Source organism: Abramis brama (genome assembly GCF_963993115.1).
Source record: "Abramis brama genome assembly, chromosome: 3".
Classification (NCBI taxonomy): domain Eukaryota; kingdom Metazoa; phylum Chordata; class Actinopteri; order Cypriniformes; family Leuciscidae; genus Abramis; species Abramis brama.
The window spans coordinates 59,567,411-59,580,611 of NC_139965.1; the positions used below are offsets into that span (position 1 = coordinate 59,567,411).

General features: G+C 41.2%; 1 protein-coding gene across 1 annotated transcript; it reads left to right on the forward strand.

The window, feature by feature from the left end:
* Positions 1-4,161: 4,161 nt before the first annotated feature.
* Positions 4,162-12,525, forward strand: LOC311079940 (globoside alpha-1,3-N-acetylgalactosaminyltransferase 1-like; the record flags this gene model as incomplete). Its single annotated transcript, XM_084109666.1, has 4 exons — positions 4,162-4,175; positions 4,286-4,315; positions 4,416-4,553; positions 9,029-12,525. The coding sequence occupies 4 exons, from the start codon at positions 4,162-4,164 to the stop codon at positions 9,717-9,719; spliced, it is 873 nt and encodes a 290-aa protein (XP_083965792.1). The 3' UTR covers positions 9,720-12,525.
* Between the last annotated feature and the right edge of the window lie 676 nt (positions 12,526-13,201).

Sequence of the window (13,201 nt, forward strand, 5' to 3'; positions counted from 1 at the left end):
CCTAGGGTGGGGTAAGGGATGGGTGATCAGAGGATCATAGTGATGGCTTCCCCACCCAGTAACCAATCCCTGTGGGCCCCTCACTCCTCTATCACACCGCCGCCGGTGGAGCTCCGCACTGGTCCGTCTGTAATGGACCGACCAGTCGTTTCATTCGGTTCCCCTCCAGAGGACAGGATGCCGATTGCAGCATCGGAGGGTGAGCTGAGCTCTGGAGAGGGTTTCTCAGGGCGGGCCGCGCTGGGTTACAAGGCTATGCCTCCAGTGGAGCGGCCTCTTGGACGGGGGATCCTTGTCTCCCCTCTCAGGCCTGTGAGTTCTCGTCTGTTCTTAGGGGCAGAACTTACAAAGCCTGTGGGCAAGCCGCTTCCTCTTTGCATGCCATGGCGTTGCTACAGGTCTATCAGGCCAAGGCACTCATGAACATGCACGAGGGTAGCCTAGACCGTGCGCTCATGAGTGAGCTCCGCACTGCAAACGACAAGCGTTGCGGCTTGCACGATCGCTCTAGCGATGTCCACCCTGGTGGTCTAGGAGCACCATCGTTGGCTCAGCCTGGTTGATATGGCAGATGCGGACAAGGTTCGGTTCCTGGACTCCCCAATTTTCCAGGTTGGGCTGTTCGACGACGCGGTGGAGAACTGTGCCCTGCCAAACCAAGTGGCAAGTGCAAGACCAAGCGTCCCTGATACAGGCCACCCAGGGTACAATCAGGTCGCTTTTCCCTAAAGATTGGCCGGCCACAGGAGCATGGAAGGCTGCTTTGGTCACTGTATAAACTTTGAGCATGGAGGGGGTCCGGTCCGCGTCCAGCAGCTCTTGGAGAAAATAAAGTACCAGTGGTACTTCACATGAATATGGGTCTAGGTTCCGAGCTGAGCACCAGCCGGTGAACACTGACCACTTAAGGGCGTAGAGACGTTTTGTGGACGGAGCTCTAGCCTCAGCAATCGTGTTAAGGACTCTCTCCGGGAAGTCCCTGGATACTCATTGAGGGGCCATACATGGAGGGCCCACAAGTCAGGATGGGGGTGCCAGACTGTCCTGTTCGCCTGGGTGAGGAGGTCCTTCCTCAGCGGAATAGGCCAGGGAGCTGTCTCTAGCAGCTGCATCAACTCGGGGAACCATGTCTGGGTCCGCCAGAGAGGGGCTATTAAGAGGACTGCACACTTGTTCTCCCTGATCCGTTCGATGACCTGAGGGAGCATCGAGACCGGAGGGAATGCGCAAAGAGGCGGGTGCGTAAATTGAAACAGGCCCGTTGTTTGAAATCAGAACATCTCCATCTGCCTGAACTGAAGAAGCACGCAAGCTATTTTCAGGGGTGGTCTGGGCACAGCGAGACTGGGCCCCCTTCTCTTTCTTTCTGCTGGATTAGGACGGCTTCCGAGGCTCCGGGTCCAGCGTAAGTTTAAGCGCAATGGATAAGACACATGCCTTTGGTGTGAGAGACCCGAGTTCGAATCCACTGTGAGACACCAATGTGTCCCTGAGCAAGACACTTAACCCCTAGTTGCTCCAGAGGCGTGCGACCTCTGACATATATAGCAATTGTAAGTCGCTTTGGATAAAAGCATCAGCTAAATGAATAAATGTAAATGTAAATGTAAGTTTAGGCCGGGGACCCTGGTGCTCTGGAAAGGGGAAGTGGTTGGCTGGTTTAAAGCGCTTGCTGGTTTGAGTTGCTGGGCGGGGCTGAGAGACCTGAAGCCGAGCCGGAGCGCTTGGGAAGGAAGTGTCGCATGGCCTGCAAAGACTTCTGTGCTTCAGTGAAGCGCTCAGCAAAACCCTTTACCAATGGGCCGAAGAGACCAGAGGTGGAAACCGGGGAGTCCAGGAAAGCAGTTCTGTCTGCGTCCTTAATCTCTGTGAGGTTAAGCCACAGGTGGCGCTCTAACGCCACCAGGCTAGCCTTGCTCCATCCAATGTCAGGTCGGTGGCGCTGCGCAGATCCTTGAAGGTCTAGTTTTCCGGTGCAGACTCGTCCAAGGAGCGGAGGAGTTTAGCCTGTAAAACTTGAAGGACCGACATAGTGTGACAAGCAGCTTGACCAGTGGAAGTGTAGGCTCGGTCGGTGTTACGCTGCCAAGCAAAATGGGAACAGTGTTTGTGCTGTTTTGTGCGTTGTGTTTGTTTCCTCTATAGGTCACGTGACGTCTCGCCGATTGCTGATTGTAGGCGGCGCAACTGCTTTAAAATGCCTTTGTTGCCATCCGCTCTCTCTCTCTGACTCTCACTTCCATTTCCGCTTCAGGTGGCAGACGGAGCGGAGCTCCGAGGTGTCCCGTGTGTTTGGCTCGTTATGCCTCTTCATGGAGTTTCCCCGTGTCGAACCGATGATCGTGTTTCCTATAAGCACGTTCCTGGCGTGGAACTCATGTTTGTTAGATTTAGTTTATAACATTATTTTAAAGCTGGTGGTAATTGGTGTTGGGTTTTCACGTTATTTAGTTTAGGTTTAGTTAGGGCAGCAGTTAGAGAACCCGGAAGACTCACGGAGAATATTGTCTTTGATTTTCGAACGGGAGGTAGGCAAGTGATATTTCTCCGGTAGATATGTGTGCGCAGGGTTTTCTTTCTGTCTGTTTTTGTGTTTTTCTTTACCACCATGCTTTGTTTATGACAAATTATCTATCATTTAAATTATTTATAAATAAATAATTTATGCACCGTCACTGAATCTCTGTGGTCTTTATATGTTATGATGTTCCATTTTAATTAATTTAATGGGCTCGTAACAGTCGGCGAGAGCTGAAGTCGTTATGCACGCCTTAGAAGGATGTGCCACATTAGACCTCCATTCAACGGCGGTGGGAGGGCAAAGATGTGTAGCCACCGCTTCCTCCAGGGGGGGCAGTTTCTCATATCCCTTTTCCTCTGCGGCGTCAATTGTTGAGAGCGACGCTGAGGTTGAAGTACTCAGGCGGGCCGAGTAGGGCGCGCGCCACAACTTTGTGAGCTCCTGGTGGACCTCGGGGAAAAATGGAGCTGGCCGCTGAAGAGGGGCCTGTTGCCGACAGGAACCACTCATCGAGGTGGCTTCTAGCAGGCTCTTCCGGTGTAGACCAGTTGAGACCCAGCTCTTCGACGGCCGGGTGAGGACGCGGAGAAGTTTCAGGAAGCTGAGCAGGAGGCCGCCGGTCGCTGAGCTGCTGCTGCAGGTCGCTGCGTTCCACTGCCGGGCTGTTCAACGGCGAGAGAGGCTTCTTGTCTAGAGAAGTCAGCGAAGAGATGCGTCGTTCGCTGAAGGAGATTAAATCTGATTCCAATGGTGAAATGGGCCGCTTATAGTCAGCTGATAGGTCCTGATAGGTTTGCTCGTCCTTGCTGCTTCGCCATAGGTTTGTGCAGTTGCCGCAGCCCAGCCAATCAGCGTGCTTAGACAGCCTGCACTGTGCTTGCTGTGCAGCTGCATTGCGTTTTAAAATAAGGGCTTCAATATTCTCGAGAAAATAAGTTTTCCTATAGCGTATAGCTACGCAATACTAGTGAACCGTTCTCGAAAGGGAACTACACTTTCTACTTACAGACGTATTCTCATGAGATCACATACGGATTTCTTAAAGGGGAAGCGTCATGACAACGGCATTTAGATGTTTGTGTTTCTATGAACTCTTGCTTTAAAAAGTAATACATTTGAACTTATTCATACATGCATTATGAAACATTTTTTGCAATATTATGAATTTCAGTGTTTATATTATATGTATATTCATATAAGCTGGTGGGTTATACACTTGTGTGTTGGAAACTTGTGTGTTTAACTTCTGTTAAAAAACATTTTCAAAACTGCAACAAACTGTTAGGATTTGAGGAAGTCATTGATCTAGATTGTCTTAACACTTTGTAAATTGACAAAGGAAAAGAAAGGGAATCTCTTTTAATTTTTCCTAAATTCTGTTTTTACTTTACCAAAATTCTGGTTTGCAATTTACTTAAATATTTAAGTCAATTTAATATTTAAATGTTGTGCTAATGTTATAAATGTAATGGTATTGTATAGTATTCTATTCAGAAAGAGTGGCTACAAAGGACTAAAGTGTGTGGGAAGGTGCTGAGGTATTAAAGGGCAAGACTGTAAAGAGCATTGAAAGTTTTTGTTAGATCTTTTATTTGATAGGTAACTGGTTTTGGTGTTTAGAGCTTTAGATGATAAGATCCATGTTCAGCCCACTGTAAGACGCATCATCTACAACAGACGTTACAAAATGTTGAATGACAAGTTTTGCGTGTAGATAATACATCACAACTGTTCCCAACTGATTTTTTTTTTTTAAATTTACAGGCTTTCTTACAACCAGCCCAGTGTACTGGGGTAAGAACATTTTTTATACATATATTTTTCTTTTATACTACTATGTATTTGGATTTGGATTTGATGCATATGTATGTGAATTTCCTCATTTAAAAAACAGCCCAGATGGCAACATTTTTCCCTTGTCACCATGGTTGGCCCCAGTTGTACGGGAAGGAACTTTTGATCCAACATTGATTGATTCAATCTACAAACAACAAAACATCACCGTAGCAACTACAGTCTTCGCTCTTGGAAAGTAAGTATATATCTCTCCTATCTCTGATCTTCATTGACTTTAAACAATATTAAATAAACCAGAATACCCTTTCAGCAATGCTGATGCTTACGTTAAGTACCATATTTTTGTATCCATACTGAACTTGCACGTTGATGGGCATTGCTCTTGCTCTCGCTCCGGTTGATGTATGTGTGCGCTCGCTCTTCTGGGAGAAGTGCCTATACAAGCCCTTTATGACATCATACAGGGCCATACTTGAAAAAAAACTGGCACAGAAATACTCCGTCATCCGTCATAAATTATTTTGAGATTTAACCCCATACTTGTACCTACCTTAAGAGGACTCTTTTTTTTACACCGTCAAGTCAACTTCATTTATATAGCGCTTTTAACAATGCAGATTGTCCCAAAGCGGCTTTACAGTGATAATAGGAAATTAAAGTAACAGAGATTGTTTTGGCTTTATAGCAGCTCTAAAATAAAGTTATTGTCCAACTAAATTTAGTTCTACCAGAAAGACTCGGGAGATAAAATGATGTAACGAAGCATACATTTATTGACAACTCAGCAAGCATTATTATAAATTTCTTTGGCGTAGGCCCCGTCCATAGTTCGTAATCCGAGGGTAGCGGACCTGCATCTCCTGCCTGAAGACAAAGGCAGGGGCGCAGCTGACCCCCCTGGAAGGTAAGGACAGGACCATCCTGGTGGTGGAGGGAAGGGTGGGTATTGTTGTTGCGTCGGCATCTGCGAACTCAAATATGTGTAAGTACCGATCTTTTATACGAAAAGTATAAAGATGTGATCGGATAATAATGAAGGTAATAAGTGACGAAGTAATTGAGTCTTCCTGGCAGAACTTAGGCTAAAGCTTTCATTTTTGATTGATTCACTTCAGTCGCAACGATCATTAGTTATTAAAGGACAAATCCAGTGAAAAATGAACCTAGGGGTAATTAACACATGGTTTCCGAGTCGATCGTTCCCTGCGATGCGTTTTCATGAAAATCGAATGTATAGAGTTTTATCTTTAAAAACAGATTAGCTCATAACACTAGTATATTTGGCACAGAGTAAGTAAAAGTAAATCGCTAGTTAATACCACTAACAAGGCTCAAAATAGCCTCACACTAACACGGTAGCATAATGAGGGTCCCTACATGCAAACCGAAGCATTGAGAACTTTGTAAGTGTACAGACAGTTTAATAAGAAGAGACTTTATAAAGACAGTACATTACGCGTTTACAGACAGGCGTCATCTTGGAAAACAGTCTCGACTAATCGAGTCACGAACGCCGTGCTACGTGAGCTGGTCGATAGGAGTTACGCATAGTGAAATCTAACGTAGCACGGCGCTCGTGACTCGACTAGTCGAGACTGTTTTCCAAGATGACGCCTGTCTGTAAACGCGTAATGTACTGTCTTTATAAAGTCTCTTCTTATTAAACTGTCTGTACACTTACAAAGTTCTCAATGCTTCGGTTTGCATGTAGGGACCCTCATTATGCTACCGTGTTAGTGTGAGGCTATTTTGAGCCTTGTTATTTGTATTAACTAGCGATTTACTTTTACTTACTCTGTGCCCCATATACTAGTGTTATGAGCTAATCTGTTTTTAAAGATAAAACTCTATACATTCGATTTTCATGAAAACGCATCGCAGGGAACGATCGACTCGGTAACCATGTGTTAATTACCCCTAGGTTCATTTTTCACTGGATTTGTCCTTTAACTTAGGGGCCGCTAACACGACACCGTTTTAATAGAAAACTCTTAAGTTCTCTCTACACAAACTTTAAAAACGAGATCCTGTGAGAACGCTGATGGCGTGCACATGTGTATTACGAGCTCAGTCTATAGGTATGCGCGTTTTAATATATGTGTGCAGGCGTGTGGTCGTTCCCTACAAGCCAACCCTCAACAAACTACTTGTCTGGCCTTAAAAATTTTATCGCTTCCGCGTAGCCACGTGAACCGAAATTATCCCGACAACGGTTCACTTTTTATCAAAGTTCGGTATCAAAGTTCACATTTTGCTTTGAGTGCTCCCTGATCGATTGCTCCCTGATCGATTGCTCCTGTCTGCCTCGTTACTTCTGCTGCTGTTGCGTTGGTTTGCGTCTGTAAGCTTCGTATTTGAATCATTATTTACTATCATTCCTTGTTGTTTATACTGCTAAATATAACTTACTCAACATCACACATTAACCTGACATTGCTAGCTTCAATCTAAATCGTTATTTCTAGCACAACACGCTAGTAATTCGCTAGCCTGTTAGTGTGCCATCTGTGTGCTCAACTCAAACAACCCACACACACCTATATACAACCAAACAACCCACACACACCTATATACATTTGGATGCTGCATTAAACAAATTCTTAAAGGGAAAAAAATTTAAATAATAAATCAACTCTATAGCTCTATAGTGATCAAGGGCTTAGGACGTTCCAATTCAGCCCATTGCAGTTTCCGCCAGTATTGGGCACTCGTGCAACGTAAGCAATGACGTACATCCGAGTGAACGAGACGGAGGGAAGTTAGCGAGTGAAGGGCATGACAATTTTGGACTGGAACGCAGGCCAGGTACTGACTTCAATGAGGGGGGTAATAATTTGGCAGGGGGTCGAAATTCGGCACAACACCGGTACTGACAGCATAGTCTCTATGGGACTGACAGGAAGAACGAAAGACTCAGAGGACCCGGCCGATCCGAACCATCCGAACCCAAACTCCCGAAGACTCGAACTAATCATTTCTGTTTCATGTACAGAACCATGGGCGTCGGAAGGAAAAAAAAGTGGGTGGGTCCTCCCCCAGAAAAATGTTTACTGGAGTAACTGTTAAATACCATTTCATGTATTCTGGTGCCTTTTAATGAAAACAAGTAAAAAACTCCACTTCACGTCAGGCGGTTCTTTGCCTCCACATCGTGCATTAAATGCACGTGGATTATCCCGCTATTATCATGTTCATTTGCCAGCAATGACAACTTAAAGCTGTTATTGATGTTTGCAACGCAATATTTGACTGGAAGGGTACAACGGGCGGTTACTTTCATTTGCGGCTCGTTGAGAAATATAATGTAGCTATTCAGCGGAAATGGAGTTTAATTTATTAGGGAATTCCTCAAGTGGAATGGATTTTGACTGACGGCGCTATGAAAAGACAAATGCGCTGAATCAGAGAGAGACGGGAAAAGTAAGTGGGTCCAATATCATTGGTCTTAAAAAGTGGGTGGGTCTTGTCCCACCCATATACAATGATTCCGACGCCCATGTACAGAACCTATGGGATGTTGCGCGCATGCGCAGTCAACACAAAATGAACTGGTACTTCAGTGCATCTCGAAGTTCGATCTCGAAGACACAAGGCAGGGAATAGACGTGATCAATTTGAAGTTGTATAAGAAAGAACGTCTCGGATCAGGGGGTGAGGTCAGGTGAACTAAACAGACTGTGTTAGCCTGAACTTAAGACCCAACTAATCAATTAATTAAACATTTATATTTCTTATAATTTGGATTTGGCTGCATTACCCTATAGTTTATTTTTGTTTTTTCAAATGTAATCAACATTTTCGTAAGTACTAGATGTGTTGGGCTATTTAACATGTCATTTTAATTATTTTCTGCTGAAATGAACGAAATGACTCGAAAAAAGATTCGTTCATTTTGCTGAACGAGATTCAAAGATCCGAGTCCGTAAAATTATCCGAACTTCCCACAGCTTCCCACTACTAGCAGCAGCAATGGCAACGAGGCAGACAGGAGCAGTCGATCCAAGCAGCAGCCCAACCTCACACCAGTCACAATTAATTAAATTATAATTTTCATTTGTGTAATTAAGTTTTCCTCAGAAGCCTAAGCATACCTAGACCTATAGAATTGTGCATAAAACAATTCATAAAGAAAAACAATAATAATAAATCAGCACAATTAAACTCATTGCTGTCATCACTTGTGCAACATAGGCAATGATGTACATCCGAGTCCACAAAATGGAGGGAAGTTAGCGAGGGAAGGGCTTTAAAAAAATAAACTGATGGATCCTATTTCTTGTTTTTGTTTTGCTGTAATTCTTCACCCATTGCTCCTTGATTGTTATCAGCTGTTTTGTTAACCTGATTATTCCTTGTGTATTTGGCCCTCTTGTTTCCAGTGTTCAGTGTCAGGTCTTTTTCTTGCATGGATGTTTTGTCTTATGTCTGTATTCTTTTGTTATTATTGTTATTAAATAAACATTTAGCTGCAATTGAACCATGTGGGGTATTCCAGAAAGCAGTTTATGCAGCATTTCTGGTTAAGTTTATGGATAATAAATAGATCGATAACCTAGACTAGAGGCTGAGGTAACTCAGGGTGAATGTACAGTATATTTGAGTTAATTGTATGGTCTCTCTTAATAAACTGCCAAAAGGGGATAAGAAATTCTAATATTTTGCCAGTTTATTACTTTAATAATAAACTGTCACTCTCCCTCTGTTTTTCAGGTATACACAGTTTCTTAAAGATTTCCTGGAGTCTGCAGAGCAGAATTACTTTGTTGGATTTCGTGTGCATTATTATGTGTTCACTGATCAGCCAGAACAGGTTCCTGCAGTGAAACTGAGTGAAGAACATACTTTGACGGTGTTGACAGTCCCTAGTTCTAACAGATGGCAGGATATCAGTTTGAGCAGGATGGCAAGACTGGAGAAACTGATTGAGAGTCGACTTTTCAATGAAGCCGACTATATTTTCAGCCTTGATGTGGATTCAAAGTTTTATGGTCGCTGGGGGGTGGAGACTTTGAGTCGTCTGGTAGGTGTCATACATCCTTGGTTTTATGTTACGCCTCGTGAACAATTCACATATGAACGCCGACCAGAGTCTCAAGCTTTCATTCCTCCTGCTGAGGGTGATTATTACTATGGCGGGGCTGTGATCGGTGGCTTAGTGAAAGACGTATATCAGCTTGTTAAAACCTGCCGGGAGCAGCTGGACATTGATGCATCTAAATCCATTGAAGCAGCATGGCAGGAGGAGTCTCATTTGAACAAGTACTTCCTTTATAACAAACCCAGTAAACTGCTTTCACCCGAGTATCTGTGGGATGACAAGAAATCTAAACCAGAGGAGATCAAAATCATTCGCTTCTCTCAAGTTATCAAAAACTATAATGAAATTCGTCCAAACCCTTAGCAGCTGTTAACTGAAACATGCAAAAAACAAAACCTGCCAAATATTTTTCCATCAGCTTCACAACATGTATGCTGCCTGATGGATGAAATATATATTATCTGACTTATTTTTTTGCTTCACTAAAGTGCAAAGAGCAGCTTCCCAGCTAACAAAAATATGTTCTTAGAATGTTTTGCTAACATTCCAATTAGGTTATGAAAACGTTATTTCTGAATGTCTTTTAAACGTTGAAAACGTCCAGGTTTTTTTTATGTATTAAGAACGTTTTTTCTTGGTTAATGTGAACGTTAAAAGAACATTCCATTCGGTCATTTTGAAAATGTAATGAAAACGTTATTTCTGTACGTTTTCTGAACGTTTTTTTTTTTTTTTTTTTTTTACGTATTAAGAAAGTTTTTTGGAGTACCTGGAGTGCTACCCACTGAGTCACTGTGCTGCCCTGTTTCTACTTATGTTTATATGAATTCAAGTGATAAAAATGTTAAAATGATAAAATGTAAGCAATTAATTTCTTACAGCCACAGGTATGGATTTCAAAGCAACAGGATTTTTAAGTACCAAAAACTGTGTTGACACATTTGTCCAGAGGGTTTACAGTTTCCAAGTGCATAAAATATTTGAATTAAATATTTGAAGTTTCTAAGTGCATTAAATATCATAACTTAATGGGAATTGTTGAAAACTTTTTCTTCGTCGAAGCAAGAAACCAGGAGACGTTTGGATCACGTTCAAGAAGTTATTCTTTACTGAGGACTTCACGTTGAAGTGGCTGCAGGACGTCCAAAATCAGTCTGACTAACGTAACTTTACATGGTTTCTTTATAGGCATTTCAGTGGGCTGTCCCTAAAGGTGCTGAACTTATACACAGCCTTTAGGGATGACTACTGCTAAAAACAATAGAGGCAATTACCCCCAACTGAGCTGATGGTACCCCCCAAATTGTATAAATAACACATGGTCACGAGAACGAAGACTTTGTAACATTCACATATAGTTCAACTCTGAGTAGGAAGATTAAAGACTTCCCCAAAAGGTATAAACAACAAATGGTCACGAGAGCTAAGACTATGTAACCTTCACACACAGTTCAACACTTAGTTGGAAGATCAAAGACTAACAAAACCCCTGACTATTACAAGGTTTAGACAGCTGACTTAAAGCTGACTTGCATTAAAGAGTAAATTAAATTTGATATTCCACAGAATGTTAGAAAAACATTCTAAGAACATATTTTTGTTATCTGGGAATGTTGTTCTAAGAACGTTTTCTCTCAATATTACGAGAATGTATTTTAAGTATGAAAACATTATAAGACTTTTCAAAACCATTATTTTAGGAACGTTTTTTTACTTACATTTACATAACATTAGTGATTCCCTGTTTCCTGGGTTACGTATCTCAAATTCTGGTTAAATCAGCACTTACATAGGTGAAGGGGAAGGCAAAGAAAGGCACTTTGCATCTAAAAAACAAACAAACTGGTGAAAGATTTGCATTGTTTTCTATTTATAAAGTTAAAACCTTATCTAACATTGGGTGTGATGTAATTCTTATTCCCAAATTACAAATATTTGTACTTTGCAGGAGATTTTTTCACATTTATTTTCATTTTATCTCTTTGGGTTTGGGTTTCATCATATGTCAGTTTGGTTATATGTGTTCTGTCTCTGATGTATGTGGAAGGAATGTCACTGTGATCTATTAAAGAGTATAAAGTTCACTCAAAAATTTTTATTCTGTCATTATTTTCTTCACTCTTATGTTGTTCCAAACCAAAGTCCCTGTGAAGCAGTGACCGTGAGAGGAAAGTGTCTTCACGTTCTGTTTTTGCTGAGGAAAACTATAGTGTGATGAGGGGTGAATGCAGCAAAAACTTTACAGTGGATGGAAAACTTACAAATGCAAATAATAAGCTTCAGTCTGAAGGAAATGCAAAGTCACGCGTGTAAAGTAGTGAGCGCCGCTCAAACAAACCTTTCAGCTGATGCCATTCTGGATAACGAAAGAATAGGATGCAAGAGAAAAAAGTTTAACACTTACACTTATATAATATAAATGATGTATAAATATATATACAGTATAAACTGGATGTTTTGAATGTTTAAAAGACATTCAGAAAAAAACTTTTTCATAAACAATTTTCAAAATGATAGAATGGAATGTCCCTTTAACGTTCACATAAACCAAGACCAAAACGTTCTTAATATGGAAAAAAACTGGACGTTTTCAACGTTTTAAAAATATTCAGAAATAACGTTTTCATAACTTAACGGGAATGTTAGAAAAACATTCTAAGAACATATTTTTGTTATCTGGGAATGTTGTTCTAAGAACGTTTTCTCTCAATATTACGAGAATGTATTTTAAGTATGAAAACATTATAAGACTTTTCAAAACCATTATTTTAGGAACGTTTTTTTACTAACATTTACATAACTTTTACATAACATTAGTGATTCCCTGTTTCCTGGGTTACTTATCTCAAATGCTGGTTAAATCAGCACTTACAGTACATAGGTGAAGGGGAAGTCAAAGAAAGGCAATTTGCATCTAAAAAACAAACAAACTGGTGAAAGATTTGCATTGTTTTCTATTTATAAAGCTAAAACCTTATCTAACATTGGGAGTGATGTAATTCTTATTCCCAAATTACAAATATTTGTACTTTGCAGGAGATTTTTTCACATTTATTTTCATTTTATCTCTTTGGGTTTGGGTTTCATCATATGTCAGTTTGGTTATATGTGTTCTGTCTCTGATGTATGTGGAAGGAATGTCACTGTGATCTATTAAAGAGTATAAAGTTCACTCAAAAATTTTAATTCTGTCATTATTTTCTTCACTCTTATGTTGTTCCAAACCAAAGTCCCTGTGAAGCAGTGACCGTGAGAGGAAAGTGTCTTCACGTAAAATAAGCCCTACATTTTTACATAGGGCTATATTTAGATTTATTAGTGGGTGCTTGCCAAAGGCAAGGCACTCACTATTGTTATTGCTCATACTTATTAGTGGTGCTTGCTGAAAGCAAGGCATCACTATTGTTATTGCTCATACTTATTATTCTTATTATTAGTGGTGCTTGCTGAAAGCAAGGCATCACTATTGTTATTGCTCATACTTATTATTAGTGGTGCTTGCTGAAAGCAAGGCATCACTATTGTTATTGCTCATACTTATTATTAGTGGTGCTTGCTGAAAGCAAGGCATCACTATTGTTATTGCTCATACTTATTAGTGGTGCTTGCTGAAAGCAAGGCATCACTATTGTTATTGCTCATACTTATTAGTGGTGCTTGCTGAAAGCAAGGCATCACTATTGTTATTGCTCATACTTATTAGTGGTGCTTGCTGAAAGCAAGGCATCACTATTGTTATTGCTCATACTTATTATTATTAATGGTGCTTGCTGAAAACAAGGCATCATTAGTGTTCTCTTGCATACTTATTATTAGTGGTGCTTGCTGAAAGCAAGGCATCACTA